Below are 15,771 nucleotides of genomic sequence, written 5' to 3'. Positions count from 1 at the left end.
CTGTAGTATTTGACTGAAAAACAAAAACATCTGAATTATCCAGTTACACAAGTGTGCATATTGGAAAATCATCCAGTTTTAGTCTGTTTTCTTGGTGGGATTTTTCTGTACCCTTCTCCTGATTGATACCTTTGACCAGCTAGATTGCTTTCACTAGAACAGCTGACATTTATTTAAGTTTCATCAGATCTTGAAGAGCGAATACAGAAATGATCAGACCGATGCTGTGCTCATTTATGCAACCAGGTTTATGAAGCTTTTATATTTGTTTTTTGGGGTTTTTTTTTAGCTGATCTGCACTAAAAGTGGGAAAAAAGCTTTGAAATGATTTTATCAAAACTTTTGTAGTCATTTTAAAATATATACCACTGCATTCAGACTCTTTACGTAGTCTGGACTGCAAGTTATTTTGCTAATATGACGCACTTAAATTCACAAGCACTTTTCGATTCACAGATGTTTCATTTAATGTACAATTTAATCAAACCAACTAGTTGAATCTGGCTTACAGTGTCGATTTAAGCATTTTAAGCATGCAGGTTTTCATGAAAATGTTGATTTTTATTGATGATGCCTAAACAAGGACAGTAAAAACCACAAGTGAGGAATTTTCTACTGAAATGTGCTACTGTCTTAAGACACCACTGACTCAGGACGTGAAGCACAGTGTGTGTGTGCGTGTGTGTGTTTTTAATAAAGTATTTTTTTGTAAAAATGCTATTTTTCAGTAAAATCATTGTAATAAATATGACACTTTAAAAACCAGTGAAATTTATTTATTTATAAGTTATTTACAACATCACTAAATCTCATTTATTTACTAAAAAAAAAATCTAATTTCAAAATGAAGGTGTTTTGTTGTTCAGATAATTCATATCAAGTGCCAGTGCAGGAGAATGAAGTGTGTGTCTGTCACTGTGAGTGTGTGTGTGTGTGTGAGTCACTGTGAGTGTGTGAGCCTGGTGAGGACTCGGAGCTGCAGCGGCATGGCCAGGTTCGTGTCTCTGTGCCAGCGTGGCGTCAGGACGTGAGGGGGCGGGGTCAGGACGCTCTGAGCCACACCGGGGGCTTTCAGCAGAGACCACAACTCCTCACCACGGGTTACTATGGCAACGAGGTCGTCTTCGTCGGCGCACCAGGCAACCGAGCCGTTTCTGGCTGCAGTTCTCAGCTTGGAGAAGAAAAGAGACACCCTACCGAGAGACAGAAACAATCAATCCCCTTACATTATTCTAAAAGGAACGCTAATAAAACAAACGCACACAAAAAAGTTATTCACCTTGGAATCAAGTCGTGTGATCGCGACGCCAGTTTAGCCAGCGCGCTCATCAAAGTGGTGATGACTTTAGGGGCGGGGCACACCGTTCCAGGAGGCGGGGCAGACGAGGTTATCTCAAACAGCACCGCCTCCAAAGTTTCAAAACAGGAAGTGATGAGCGCCACGGAGCAGCGGGAGTCAGACGCCGCCGACAGGTACTCCCCCAGGACCCACACCTGCCGACCAAAAACAAAACGAAAAAAAAAACAAAAAAACAGCTCAGCGTTTTCTATTATGTTTTATTACCATTTCTATTGAGTGACAGACCCGCCCACCAAGTCAGGTCTGTACGTATGCAGATGAAAAAACTATTTATTACTCCTTTTTTAGGTATAATAGCGCCACAAACAAATATTGTCCTTCAGAAAATACTCTAAAACACAGTTACTTTAATAAGTGTGATTTATATTGCAAAGCTGCACACAGTAACCGCGTTTAAACACATTTTCAAACTTACTGATATTTACTGATGCTCTTGTGAAACAAACAGTGGAAAAAAAATTATAATTCTGATAATACTGAAAGGTTTTTTAAATTAACATCATTATTTTGAATTCCTCAAGACAACAAATCCAAATTATCACCATAAGATCATTTGAAAAATAAATGAACAATAAAATAAATGTCTACCTCTACACTCGACTGTTGCCAACTTAGCAACTATGTGGCTATATTTAGTGATTTTTTCCTTAAAAAAAAAAAAGAAAAGAAAAAAAATTATGGTTGGAAAATTTTTAATCAGAACCAAAACTGCTCTTTTTTCTTTACCACGTGAGTGTAGACTTCTTCCTTGCTGTAGACGTTCGCCGTCGTCCCAGCAAACTCCAGCAGCTCGTGTGATTGGTCCACAACCAGAGAGGGGCGGAGCTTGCACAGCCTCAGCAGGTGGCAGCTGAACACCCTGCAGGAGGGCAACGAGAGAGAATAAGGAGGCGGGGAAACGGAGACGGAGCCTTTAGGGAACGTCTCCAGTTGTACCTGTGTATCTCTCTGCTGTACGTGGGGATGGCGAGGAGGAGGCCGCTCCTCTCCAGCATCACCAGAATCAGGTGAGCCAACAGCTTCTCTTCAGCCACCTGAAAACCAACGACGATGTTATTCTGTCTGCTCCGAATGTTAACTTGGGATGCGCTCTGTCCCTACCGTAACAACCGTGTTGAAATAAATGTGCAGCAGCACGGGGACGACCTGGGCACAGCGCACCACTCTGGGCCAGTCGGCCGCCTCGGCCAGCAGATCGTGGAGCGTGCTCAACCGGTCGATGGTGTGACCTAAGAAGAGAAGCAAAATCAATTCGAAAAAAAAACACAATTTTATTACCAAGCACCGGTGTAGAAATAACAAGTCTTGAAAGCAACAACAATTATCGAGTTAATCTGATCAACTAACAGATTAATTTATAAGCGGTTATTTCCTTAAAAGAAATTTGTTTTCTCTTATATCAAAAGGGTCAATCATCTTTTCATATCATAAAGGGCTGAATTTGTCATGATATGCTGAATTTAAAAAAAGCATAACAAAATGTTAACATTATTTTTGTTGCTGTTGCATTAAATACCGACTGAATGAACAGAAACTTGTGGGTTTCTCATATTACTACAGTTAGACATATTTATGAAACATAACAAAATGGGAACGTCTCAAGCTGCTGAACAGAAATGTAAACGATGAAAAGAATAAAATATGTGAAACAGTACTTCTTTGTGAACATCTCTCTGTTAATGTGTTGTCTGTGGTTGCCTTTGAAAGAAAGTTAAAACTGCTTCATGAAGCACTTTAACCCAAAAATCAACCTTGCTCATTAGGATCATGTTTTGTTCCCATTATGTATTTTTTTTTTCTGTTATGCCCTCTGCTATTCAGTCTTCACATCCTCGCCTTCATACCACATCCGTTATTTTTTATTGAGAAGTCGATGCTGTCCCATCATGCATCCCGGCTGAACGAGCGCCATTAAGCTTGTTTATGTTTCAAAACAGAACCGCAGTAAGGGCGTTTTACGTCCCACACTGGACTCTGTTTGGAACCGTTCTCTTTCCTGTTCCGGTATGGGCCTGCCATCTTTATTTCTGCATCAACTGACTCCACTTAGGGATGACCAGCGCCGCCCTCTCCTGGATGGCGGCCAAACTACAACACTGAAAGAAGGTTTAAGTGGGCGTTATTAGTTAATAGATTGGAACTAATTTTAACCTAATAAACCATTAATCATAAGTTTTTTAGCTGTTTGCTCCAATAGATTTCATTCCCGTCTGTCACACGTGTGGATTATGTAAGTGTGGAGAAAGAATTCCCAACATATTTCGAGTCCATCACTACCTGAGCCCGTCTCCACTCGAAGCAGAAAGAGGAAAAGTCCTCTGAATGCGGGGTTTCGAAATGCGTCGAGCGACAGCAGGCCTCGGCTGCTCGACTCCGAGATGGGCAAAGACACGGACCTGCAGCACGCACATAGAGAAACAAGTGAGACATGGGTAAATAACCAGCGTTGAACGTGTTTGTGCGTCTGTAAACCTGAGCTGCAAGACGAGTGTAGCAGAAAGGCACGGCAGGTCCAGCAGCGTGTGAAGCATCTCCACCGCAGTTCCTTCAGTAACCAGAGAGGGCAGCAGATCCACAAAGTCATCCACAACCGCTGAGCTATCCCATGCTAAAAACTACACACAGAAGGGTCAGAAAGTGAGCAGGGATCCACGCGGCGGGACGCAGCATGCCTGGGTTTTGGATCGACACCTTCAGAAGGTTCGGGAGGAATCGTATGAACTCAGGAGCTCGGAGCCGCAGGCCGTCCAGGTTCTGTCGGAGGAAGCGCAGCAGCTCGTGGGCGAGGAAAGGGTCGTTGAAGAGCTCTGCGGGAAAGCGAGCAAAGACCAACTTCCACACACACTCGCAGTCCACGGCTGCCATTTCACCTGCACACACACATTCAGGGTCACATCTACCGTTATTCAATTTCAGATAAACAAATTTGTAGTTGTTGGTGGATTTTCCTCCATATTTAACATAAACCGCGTTGTGGTTTCTATGCAGCTCTCAAATCAAAAGTAGAAAGTTGTCAAAAAGACAGCATTCAGAGCAGAGTCTGTACACTTTTCCCACAATTTTCACGGTAAGTTTTCAAACTTTTTCCAGCACCACAATTTGGAAATAAAAACGATACAAATTAATGGAAAAAGACAGTTTAAAATCATGATTATATGACAAATTATTACTGTTAATATTTTTTGTCATAGTATTTTACATAGCAGGGACCAGGTAAACAAAAATATAACATTTCATGTTTTGGGATGTTTCTCTAACACACACTATGCACACGACTGGTCTGAGAATGAAACACAAACTTAACAAAAAAATCCCCCAACTTAAATAACGTCTAACGTATAAAATAAAAGCCAACCTTTATTTCAATTACACAGATCAATAAGACATTGAGCAATTACGAATAATAAATATGAAATACATTGAAACAATGCCAAACAAATTGTGTTGAAGTAAATTATCTTCTTGCTCAGATTAAAAGCTTAACTAGCAAGTAAACAAAGACTTTAAAATATGTTTTGTGGCATTTAGCAAACAAAAATAATTTTGGTCATTCTAACTGACCTAAAACAAGAAAGGTTTTGTCTGATTTAACTTGAAACAGTGAGAGAACAAAATGTGTGTGTTTTTAAAAAAAAAATCAGACTGTATGAAAATATCTGGCGTCAAAAATAAAACGAGTCTTGCAGAAGTAGTAATAAATACTAACAAAAACCAACTTAAGCTCAGTGAATGATTTTATTGTTTTTGTTTAATTATTAACAAGCTCTGACCACTGTTGAGGGTAATGTGTAGTAAATGTCAGTCAGCCTTCAGCGCTCACCGTGGTTGAGGTAGAACTGCGCTATGGGCAGCAGGACTCTGGCATACGACAAATCCGAGCTCAGCCGACTGAACAGAGCCTTTATGGACGGGAAGGTGCGGAAGACCATGGAGGGGTCCTCCACGCACACGCAGTCCAGGATGCACACGGCCTCCACCATACACTAACAGAGAGGAACCAGTCAGCACACAAACAGCAGTGGTGTGATGTGTTTTTGTGAATATTTTGATAAAGGTCGGGCTAACGTCACTATGAACTATGGAAACACAAAGGGTTCATTGGTGGAGAAAAAAAAACATATCCAGATTTCCCAATAATTAAATCTTCAAAAATCAATGAAGTAGAGTTATGGCCCAGCTCCTTTTCATGAAACCTTTTCATGGTTTTACACCTTCGAAATCTCACCGCTTTTTGCAGTTCCGTGTCCGACTTCTTCTGTGCTTCTGATGGAAAGAGAGAAATTCACACCGGAGTTCAGCCTCACATGCTTAAACGATTCGAACTAAAAGAGGAGGATTTCCTGGTGGAGCTCACTCACTGCGATCGCACTGCTCGATCAGGCGCTGGCAGTACTGGAACGCTTTCTCTCTCAGACGCTCCTTTGGGGGAAGAAGGCGGCTGGAGGAGGACGTCGCCGAAACCATGGAAACCACTGATCCGTCCACTTCTGATCGATCATCTGCAACATGCAGGGTCAGGTATTAAAGATTGGAAAGAAAAGAAGCCTGGATTGGACTGCTTTGGATCCACTTGGATCGAGGCCCAGAAAACAAACAAATAAAGAAAAGCAGAATGTTAAAATACTTTGCAAGCAAAACAAAAAGACAAATAAAAAAAATTATATGCATTTCCTTTCTATAATGAGCAACTTTGTGTTCTGTCACATAGAGTAAAAAAAAAAAGATGTGTTGAAGTTTGTGGCTAAAATGTGACCAAATCAGTTCAAATTTAATGGATAGAAACAAACTTGCAAGCCACACCACATGTTTTCTGACTCAACTTTTACGATAAAAACAACCCATCATAGGCGATGATCTAAATGTCACTAAAGTTTGGTTTATTTAGCTACTTTAATGTCATATATACATAGAATAGAATAGAAGTACTTTATTCATCCCAGCAGGGAAATTACTTCGCAGTTACAGCATAGAGACAAGACACAATAACAACTACCACTGAGTAGTAGTTCTTTAAAGCAGAATCTTTAAAGATGCGCGGACAAGGTTAAACAGGCATTACCACCACAACCTAAATGCTACATCTAATATTTAGCACAAAACTAAAAAGTTACATTTCTCACAAAGAAAAACTCTTAAACATGTAACATATTTGACTCCAGGGGTATGAAATGGTTAGTACATCATTCTCTGAAAGAAACTGCAATCACTGCAATTTATCCAACATGGACAGCAGAGACAAGAGGAGGTTAGAGATCAGAAGCTAGTGGTGTGTTTTGTTAGGGATTGTTTGTTAGGGTCAGGTGCAGCTGGGATTCGTAATCAGCATTTCAAATTTGTTGAGCTGCCTCGAGAAAACGTTTCGGGAGTTTAGTTGAGTTAATAATTCTCAGATGTGAACGCATGCATCCGTGAATCCTCATGTCTTACCATTGGAAAAGGAGTGGGAGAGGGAGAGGCTGAGCTGCAGCCTGTTTGCTGGAGATGATCAAAACAAAACAAAAAAAAGGCAGGTTGTTTCATGTGAGCGATGTGAAGGTTGGGTAACCTCTGTGATTCATGGGTTGAGGAGGCTCTTTTATAAAGAACAAAGTCCCATTTGGTTAGCATACGCCTGTTCGTTAAAGTTTGAAACACTGAGCAGTAAAACATCAGTCACACATATACAGTGCCTTGTAAAAGTATCCCTAGTCTTTGAACTTTTTCCCATTTTGTCCCTTTCCAAGCATAAAGTTCAACAGATTGTAATAAGATTTTTATGTGATAGACTAACTGGGAAATGGACTGGCCCAATCCATTGCCAAACTCTGGCAGAACAGCTCTTTGTTTTCAGTCTTGGCCTCGTTTATTTTTAGGACATTATGGATGCAAACTTTGACTTATTTGGGCTCCACTATTAGGTTTTTCCACCAATAACAATACAACTCAATGTTGATTTTTGGGCATACGCCGCTATCTTACATTACCAAACATGTACAATATTTACTGTAGAAAACTGTGGACTGGATTATTCTAGTGTAAATACAGATTGCCCAAATCTTTGTTTCTCAAGATGAAAAGTACCTTGGGTTCAGTTTTACAGGTGTAGAGGCAAAAAGAGCCGTAACTTTTTAAAACGGATGTGTCTTATTGGTTGGTAGACAAAAAAGTTGTGCGGCAATCTTAAAGCAAATATTAACTCTTAATCAATATAACAAGTCCTTTATTAGCAAAAAAATAAATAAATCTGAATTTAATCGTTTAGCTAATGGGATAAGTCTAAACTCAAAACTTTATTCCATACTTATCAAGACATCCAATATGATCAAATCCAGTTTCACCCTTTTGTAGACTTTCAAGGTAGGAACTTTGGTTTAGGGTTAAGGTTACTGATCTGTCATAAAAGCCTAACTTCCATTTAAAATACGCTAAAGTTTGTGGCGGTAAGATGACAATCTGTGGTCATACCAGCGTCCATTGTGCTGTTTCCGCTGGAAACAGAGTGGTAGGTGAGGAGCCAGCGGCGCAGCATGGAAAACGAATAGACATTCATCCACTGGTCCTCCGTGAATCCCTGGCCCACGCAGAGCACGGTGAAGAAGTCGCCCGACACCGAGCCATCCAGCTCTGCTGTGGGCAGAGGCTGAGACAAACAAAACATGGATTGAGACACAAAGTTTTCAAACTTTCCGCGCAGACATCTTGGGTCCAGATCGCTCACCTGACGGGACCTGGGTCCTGTGAAGAACCCTCCCAAGGAGGCTCCACCCCCCTGCAAGATGCTTGCGTAGCGCAGCCAGTCGACAAACTTTTTACTCAGGATGGTCACGTGTTCTGGAGGTGAAAAAGAAGGATATGAGTCACAAGTTACCGTAAATACAGAGTCCCGAGGAGCCTCTTTTCGTCCGCTGGTTACCTTCGGTGAGGCTCTCTGGGCTGAGCCTGAGGATGCTGTTGAGCACCGGCAGGGTGAACATGAGCGAGCGAGTCGGCCCGTCAGACGGCCGGCCCTCCAGACCGTGAACGAGCTGAGCGCAGAGATTGTTCAAATCCGTCCTGGATCTGGCCTGTTGCAGCCGAAGCAGAGCGGAAAAACAAGTCGGAAATTAAGGCTGCAACTATCAGTTATTTCAGTTATCGATAAATTGATTAATAACTATGAAGATTAATTGATTAATCGGATTAAAGATTGGCACATTATGCAGATTTTTTAAACTTAAGCTTTCCTTATGCAAAGTTAGAAATACATTAATGCAAATAAAGTGATGCAATTATTAATAAAATAATTTATTCCTTTTCTAAACAGGAAAATAAACATTTTATTGCCTCAAATGCAATGACAGCATTTTTTTAGTGAATCACTTGTAGCAAAGGATGCATCTGCAGTGACAAAATTACTTCTACATCAAAATGTGAAAAGCTCAAACCTTTCCACTTGACTTAACATCAATAATACAGTGGAGGGTTGACCTGTTAATGTATGTATTTATTTATTTTATTAACTGATTAATTGGATAGAAAAAGGTGCTTAGAAGTCTTTTATTTCTTTTTTACAGAATTTGAACCCGGTGAAGCTGAAACTTCACGACTCTAGGAATTCTGGGTAAAACATATTAAAGCTTTTTTTTAATCTTAAATGCAAAATGTATAATCAAAGTTTATTTACTGCTTTGATTATGTTCTTTTAGCAGCTGGCCTTTTTTTCAGTCTGATTAATCCAGTTCATGATTAATCGATTAATTAATTGATTATTTTAGTAATCAATTAATCGCGACTAATTCAATTAATCGTTTCAGCAATAGTTGGAGTGGCTCACAAATAAAATAAAATTCTGAGCATATTCTTTTTTTTTATCTTCCTGCAAACCTGCGAGACGAGCAGAGCGGCAGCATGCGTGTTCAGCTGACTGACGTTCTCCTGGATGTTGTTCAGCTCCTCACCAGAAGAGGGCGGCGTCTCCCTGAGCAGAGCGGAGCTCAGCACCTGGAGCTGCTCTGAGCGTGAGGAGAGGAGCAACAGCAGCCTCTGCTGGAGATCTGAGGGCAGCCTTTGATTGGTGACAACAGAAACAGCAGAGAAGTAAGGATAAAAAATAAAAATAAAAAAAAGTACAAGTTAAATATGTTAAGCGTTAATCAGAGAAGAAGTCAAAGAGTTTCATAGTAAACATGTGTCAAACTCAAGGCCCGTGGGCCAGATCTGACCCACTGTAGCTTTTTATGTGGCCCTCTAGATTCTAGACTAAACACTAAGTGTGCTTAAATATTATGTTATCAATCAAATCAATGCAGTTTTTATCTATTTACTGCCAAATTACATCAATCAGTCCCTCCAGCTTCTTGAGAATTATTGTGGAAATTCACGCAAAATCAACAAATCCCCACACTTCTTTGAGATAATATATATTTGAGAGTTTATTGCAGATTTTTCTCAAAAATTGTCAAAAACTTCCTTATTTGTACTAAACAGCTGCCTCAGCCTTAATTGATATCAGATTATGGTCCATGATCTCTGCAACGAGTAATTTTACCATCATAAATAAGTGCAAATATTTCCAAGTTAGTCCCACAAACACTTTATGTTATTGCAAAAATTACAAACAGTATAACAACATCCTGGAGGGACTGAAAAGATGTTCATTAATATTAGTTAACTTTAAGAATTCAATAATATTTTAACAGTCGGTAAGCAGGTTTTATCAATACATTATTATGGCACAACCGGCCCTTTAAGAGCATTCATGGTCTTGATTTGGCCCAAAGCGAAAATGAGTTTGACACCCCTGGGAAAAGGCTTTCCAGCTTCAGATTCACACATCTCTGAATGCCTCCCGTAGAAAACAAACCTCACGACTCTTGTCACAAAGGCACAAAAGCTAAAGATAAACTTGTTGAAAGATAAACCTCCTGGTGTGATCCGGCGGCAAGACAACAAGGCGCTGCAGAGGACCACAAAGACGCCATCAAACATCATAAACCATCACATCTGCCTGGGATGAGATCTACAGCCGTTTGTTGCCCCTGGACTGATTTACTGTGTTGATACAGATTTGGACTACCGCTACAAAGAAAGATTACCAATACATTAAAATCTTCTTACAATTGAAAATGTTATTTACAACACAAAGTATTTGCCTTTAAATTCTATGTTTATACTAAACAGAAACACGTCTATTCATAACTTTTACTCAGAAGCAGCCGCCAAATTAAGTGATTTATTTAACTTGGCTAAATACGCTGAGTGTTTAAAAAGAGAGCGTGACCCGAAAGCCTGTTCTTTTTGCTAAAGGTAGAGTAACTTTTTTTTCCTATTTCTTTTAACTGAGACAAATTTTAAACGGGATGTTTTTCTTTTAACAAAGCAAACAAGTTAAACGCTTTTTAAGTTTTGGATCTGAGGTGGTTTAGGCCACCAGTAGCTCTTTATATCTTCAACAATAGCTTAAAATTAAAAAGAATCAAACTGATGTTTTTAAATATGAATTTAAAAACAAATGGAGGTTTTAGCAGCTTTTTCTGTTCTTATGGCACAATTACATTCATTTTCCACAAGAAACTCAATGACAAATAAACATTTAAATCTGTTTTTCTTGTCTTTGGGTTGGCAAGTATGTGTTGTAGCTTATTTATTCGGTTTTTTTTACGCGTTTTTATAAATGCCAAAAGAGATATCCATCTTTTTTTTCAAAAAGTGTTGTGTTTGTCTTTATTTTACAATAATCAAAAAGAAAAACAGGAATAAAATGATGATTGTTTAGCAGAGACAACACTTTTTCGTGTGTGTGTGTGTGTGTGTATGCATATATATAAGTTTACAGATTTAAATGACTTATTTAGCTGGACTCAAGGGTAAAAATGGCTCTTTAGATTGTAAAGGTTGCAGACTCGTGGTTTAGACATTGCTGTCATTCAAAAATGTCCGACTAGATTATTTGTCTAAATAAAATATTGCATCCTTAGTCTGTGGTTGAGAAAGCAAATCAATGTTTTATGTTTTTAGTTTAAGACAAAGGCTAAAAACAACCTAAAGCAGCGTCATGACATATTTGGGCTTTCGGGAAAAAAATAAGGGATCTCTGAAAACATTATTACAGTGTTATCAGACCTATCAAAATTATTATAACAAATACTTGTAAAAAAAGTATCAAGATCACGAGGAGGGCCTCTTACGTTCTGGCGTATTTATTAGCGGACAGGATGAGGTGCAGCCTTTGCAGCGAGTCCACCGTCTCATGACCGAGCTCCTTGAGCTGGAGCAGCTTCACGAGGCGGCTGTAAAACTTCTGCAGCTCAGCCTCCTGAATCTCCCTGGAAAACAACCAAAACACACCGAGGCTTCATCTCACATTGCTGCACAAAAAGTCTTGAATCGCGTCTAGTTTCTTGACATTTTACCAAACTTCACAAGAACTGTCAATATTCCTGCAGGCTTTCACTCATTTTCAGTCCAGAACCTGATCATTTATTATTATGACTAAGGCTGAATCATTGCAATAAAGTGACTTTTTTAAATGTTATTTTTAGCTCATTCATTCTTAACACTTTGTTTCCTGGAATCTTTTTTAAGTGTTATGTGCTTTGTTCTCCTTACCTTGCTGTTTGTTTGTTTTTTGTTTTTTAAAAACTCACTGATTTAAGACTCTTTCAGGGTAAAAATAGTTCCAAATCTCAAAAGATTAGCTGTATTGTGCTAAAATATAGCGAGTACGAGAACCAAAGGGCCAATACTTGAAACAAAAATAAATTTGCATCTAAATCTTTACACCAAGTTTCACTTTTTGAGTCAAATAATGTAACCGCTTGGGGCATATCTGCACCGTGTTACACAAATAACTCTTCAATGTTTCAGGAAAAATGGTAAAAATATTCAAAACAACTGACATTATAATGACATTCCCAGGGTGTTCGCTTACCAGATCACATTTCACTGATAAGTCATTCAGGTAAAAACGCTTTTTTACTTTCCAAAACAAATCCAGTAAATAATAATATACTGATTTCCATCTTAGTAACATGTTTTCATTTTAACATGTTACGGAGGGGGACAGAAGGAAGCTGACTACTTCTTGTTGCAGCCTCGGTTTTTCAGTTAATGGCTACATAAAATATAAACAAAAGATACGTTTCAAGTTTTAGCAGCGTTAATAATTGAAACGTAAAAAAAAAATAAAATAAAATCTGTACCCAAACAAGGAAGCTAAGTCGGGCTAACTGGTTTTAGCTTTGTTAGCAAAGCAGCACAAGAGCGAAAGGTTTTGAATAAAATCCAAACTTTCCGAGTCCTTACCTCGCTTGTTTAATTAAACTCTCTGAACCGAGAGAATACATTTTTTTTAAGCAGTCAGCCTTTCCACTACAGCGAAAGGTAAACAGTGCGCGTTTTAAACATGTCCGGACTGCGCTCACATGACATGACATCAGTTCCGCTTTCGATTGATTTGACTTGCATGTTTAACTTAAATAAAATAGCGCCACTATGTAATTTATGCACCAACTAAAACGTATGAAAACTCGCACGCTATTCTACAAAGCAGCAATAAATAATAACTTTAACTCAGCTGATGCCAGCATGCCAACATGTCACACCAAGAAATATATGGTTGACTTCCTCAGGCTGTCTCATTATTCCATACATCAGGGGTCTCAAACTCGCGGCCCGCGGGCCAACTGCGGCCCTCGGGATGATAGTTTGTGGCCCCCGCCTTAATATGAAAGTTTAATGTTAGTGCGGCCCGCGAGTTTGATATAATTGGCACTTTTCAGTGTTGTGTGCGGAGCTGAACGAACTTACCAATCACGGTGGAGTATATTGCTCTCGGGGGCGGGACATCGGCCGGGCCTACTTGCATTTTCTATTTGTCATTATTTGCATGCGGTACATGCGCAATTTCCGCGGCCGCTCCCGCTTCACGTGCTTCAGCATCCAGTCTAGACCCGGAAGTTGCTGATCAGTGTAACGTAATTCAGGTTAGGCGCTGTAACGCTTGGGTTGTGTTTAAGGGAGGAGAGGAGGCGGCAGATTCGTCAGGACGGTCAAACAACCCGTAACATTACTAAAAAGTTAGGGAGCTAACATGTCCGTCTAGCACGTTTCTCCCACGCTCTCTACAGAGAAGCCGTGGCGCATACTTCTGACATCATTAGCAATACTAGAGTATCTTAAAGAGACACTACACAATTACGGCTGTTACAGCGCCTGACTACGGCCAAATATGGTAATAGGCAATCAGAAAGGTTCGGCTGAGGAGACCGTGTGTGTGAATGCGGCCCGGCCTCACCCAGACTCTACCTCCAGCGGCCCCCGGGTAAATTGAGTTTGAGACCCCTGCCATACTGTGAAATCGCAATTCTCCTGTTGTGCGTAATTTTCGGAAAACGTCCTGGACAGTGCAGGTCATATTTATTGGTGACCCTGGTACAGATGTATCAAAAGCCTTCAAGCAAATTAATATTAAAACAACTCAAATACAAAACTTAACCTGAGTTCACTGAACCATGTTAAGAAGAAATGTTTTTGAAAAATTAGCACAACCCTCTCTTCTGGCAACACGAGAGTGTGTTATCCTTTCATGGTTGGGCCATACAGAAAGAGGGATGTTTGCGCAATTTCTGTTGATCATTTTAGTTCTGAGCCTTTCCTTATAATCGCCTCTTTCAGCTCAACACACGGGACTTCTACAGGACTGAGAAGGAACTTGATTTGTGGCTTCTGAATCACTCCTATGATGATTTGCCATGTCTTCCATCATTATTTGGAAAGATCAATTGGTTATCCATTTTCAGCTTTCTGGTAGAGTCAGACACTTGTTTAAAATGAGCTGTTATTTGAGAGGCTTCATTTTGCCATCAACTCCAATATGGTCCTCCCTCATGGAGGGTTTATGGGGGAAAAACTATTATTTGACCAAAGCAGACAGTCTCAGTTACAATCTGAGTTAAAGTTTAAAAAGAGGTTAGCAAAATCTACATGTTTTTTTGGAGTTTTTAAAGGAATAACACTCCACAAAAACAACAGTTAGCATGAGCGTAGCATCTAACGGTTATAATGGTGACAAGATGCCAACCTTTTCTTCCATCCTGCTCACTGTGCGCCTGCATTACTTACTAGGAACAAGTAGTGGGCGGACAGAAAAGGTTTGAACTGTCTAGATATCATAACCAGTCCATTGGTGTGGCGTCACAGAGTTTGCTATGTTATAACATCAAATTTTACATCTTAAAATTGGGTCATAAAACTCCTATCTAGAGTACTTCAACATATTTCCCTCCAGGCAACTGATGTCAGACAAATATATTATACATTTCAGCTCCTGTAAAGACCCACATATACCCAGCAGGACATCAAGGAAAGAACTTTTTTTTTAGAATATAAATTAAGAACAAGCTGCAACAATGTCCAGAGAAGAGCTGCAAGGATGAAATGGTGTCCTTTTGCTTTCGCAGCCGTGGAAGAGAGAACCAATTTCTCTTTTCTTGAGGATTATGTAGAGGCCTTAACTCTCAATCCATAGCTAGTGTTATGTTTAAAATTAGTTGTTTTATCTCATCAGTGTTATTGTTTATTGTTTATTAGTTATTTAGGTTTGCCTTACTTTATTTTCTTCAGGCATGATTAGACAGGATTTTTCTAATTGCCTCTCCAGCAAACTGGTATATTTATGGGTTTCAATAAATATCGGAAAATTCAAACAAATCAACTCTTCTTCTTTTAACAGCACTCTTTACATACATTAATTTTTTTTTACCCCTCCAGGGGGTCTTTTTGTGGGCTCTAGTGTCTCTTATACGGAAGTAGGCTGACAGGACGGGGAAAGTAGAGGGGGGAAGACATGCGGCAAATGTCGCCGGGTCCGGGAGTCGAACCCGCGCCGGCTGCGTCGAGGACTCGAGGCTTCCAAATGTGGGTCGCGTTATCCCCTACGCCACCACGGCGCGCCCCATACATTTTTAATGGTGTTATTGTCAGTCATTATACTTATCTGCCTGTTTTGATTTGCTGCTTGAATTATTTCACTGAACGGCAAGCAAGGATGTACACAAATCAAATAATATGGGATCTATGAAACTTATTAATTTGAGACAACCATTAAGACTGGTTAATTTATGAATACTAAAATAATTTAAAATGACTCAGAGTTTGCTATATCTGCTAAGCTCTGAGAATTACCCAAAAGCCTTGGCTGTAGAGAATCATTAAACCAATTAGTCACTTATAATTTAATATTTTCTACACATTAAGCTGCAGTTGACTTTGATTTTACGGAGCATTACTGTTCAAATGCTGCTGCATACACCATGCAACAGAGGTTGATTTTACCCTATGCAAATAATAGATACAAAAAAACAAACCAAACACCAAAAACAGTGCCATCTTTTTATAGGTTTTGAAATATTTAACTGTTGCCATTTATAGAGCAGGATAAATATGTAGTGAAG

At 39.6% G+C, this 15,771-nt stretch overlaps 1 protein-coding gene across 3 annotated transcripts; it reads right to left on the bottom strand.

Annotated features, from left to right (window-relative positions):
• Window positions 1–754: 754 nt before the first annotated feature.
• Window positions 755–12,740, bottom strand: ap5z1 (adaptor related protein complex 5 subunit zeta 1). 3 transcript variants are annotated; one of them, XM_032587551.1, is made up of 18 exons: window positions 12,623–12,740; window positions 11,506–11,643; window positions 9,203–9,383; window positions 8,253–8,403; window positions 8,058–8,170; window positions 7,805–7,979; window positions 6,788–6,835; window positions 5,719–5,859; window positions 5,586–5,623; window positions 5,181–5,343; window positions 4,052–4,230; window positions 3,833–3,975; window positions 3,638–3,756; window positions 2,462–2,589; window positions 2,297–2,394; window positions 2,087–2,219; window positions 1,280–1,494; window positions 755–1,193 (listed from the first exon to the last, which is right to left on the bottom strand). In XM_032587551.1, the coding sequence occupies exons 1-18, from the start codon at window positions 12,661–12,663 to the stop codon at window positions 941–943; spliced, it is 2,457 nt and encodes an 818-aa protein (XP_032443442.1). In that variant the 5' UTR covers window positions 12,664–12,740; the 3' UTR covers window positions 755–940. The 3 variants fall into 3 exon arrangements, with proteins under 3 accessions (XP_032443442.1, XP_032443443.1, XP_032443444.1); XM_032587552.1 differs by lacking the exon at window positions 6,788–6,835; XM_032587553.1 differs by lacking the exons at window positions 11,506–11,643; window positions 12,623–12,740 and having other exon boundaries at window positions 9,277–9,584.
• Window positions 12,741–15,771: the final 3,031 nt, after the last annotated feature.

This window comes from Xiphophorus hellerii, chromosome 16 (genome assembly GCF_003331165.1).
Source record: "Xiphophorus hellerii strain 12219 chromosome 16, Xiphophorus_hellerii-4.1, whole genome shotgun sequence".
Lineage (NCBI taxonomy): Eukaryota > Metazoa > Chordata > Actinopteri > Cyprinodontiformes > Poeciliidae > Xiphophorus > Xiphophorus hellerii.
Note: the sequence above shows the minus strand (reverse complement) of the source record. Positions and strands in the feature narration are given on the sequence as shown.

Excerpts from the sequence above, each read along its gene's own strand:
- ap5z1 (XM_032587551.1), bottom strand. The coding sequence starts at position 12,663 with ATGTATTCTCTCGGTTCAGAGAGTTTAATTAAACAAGCGAG. Across the intron at positions 11,644-12,622 it reads AGTTTAATTAAACAAGCGAG|GGAGATTCAGGAGGCTGAGC; the intron begins GTAAGGACTCGG and ends GTTGTTTTCCAG. Across the intron at positions 4,231-5,180 it reads GCAGTTCTACCTCAACCACG|GTGAAATGGCAGCCGTGGAC; the intron begins GTGAGCGCTGAA and ends GTGTGTGTGCAG.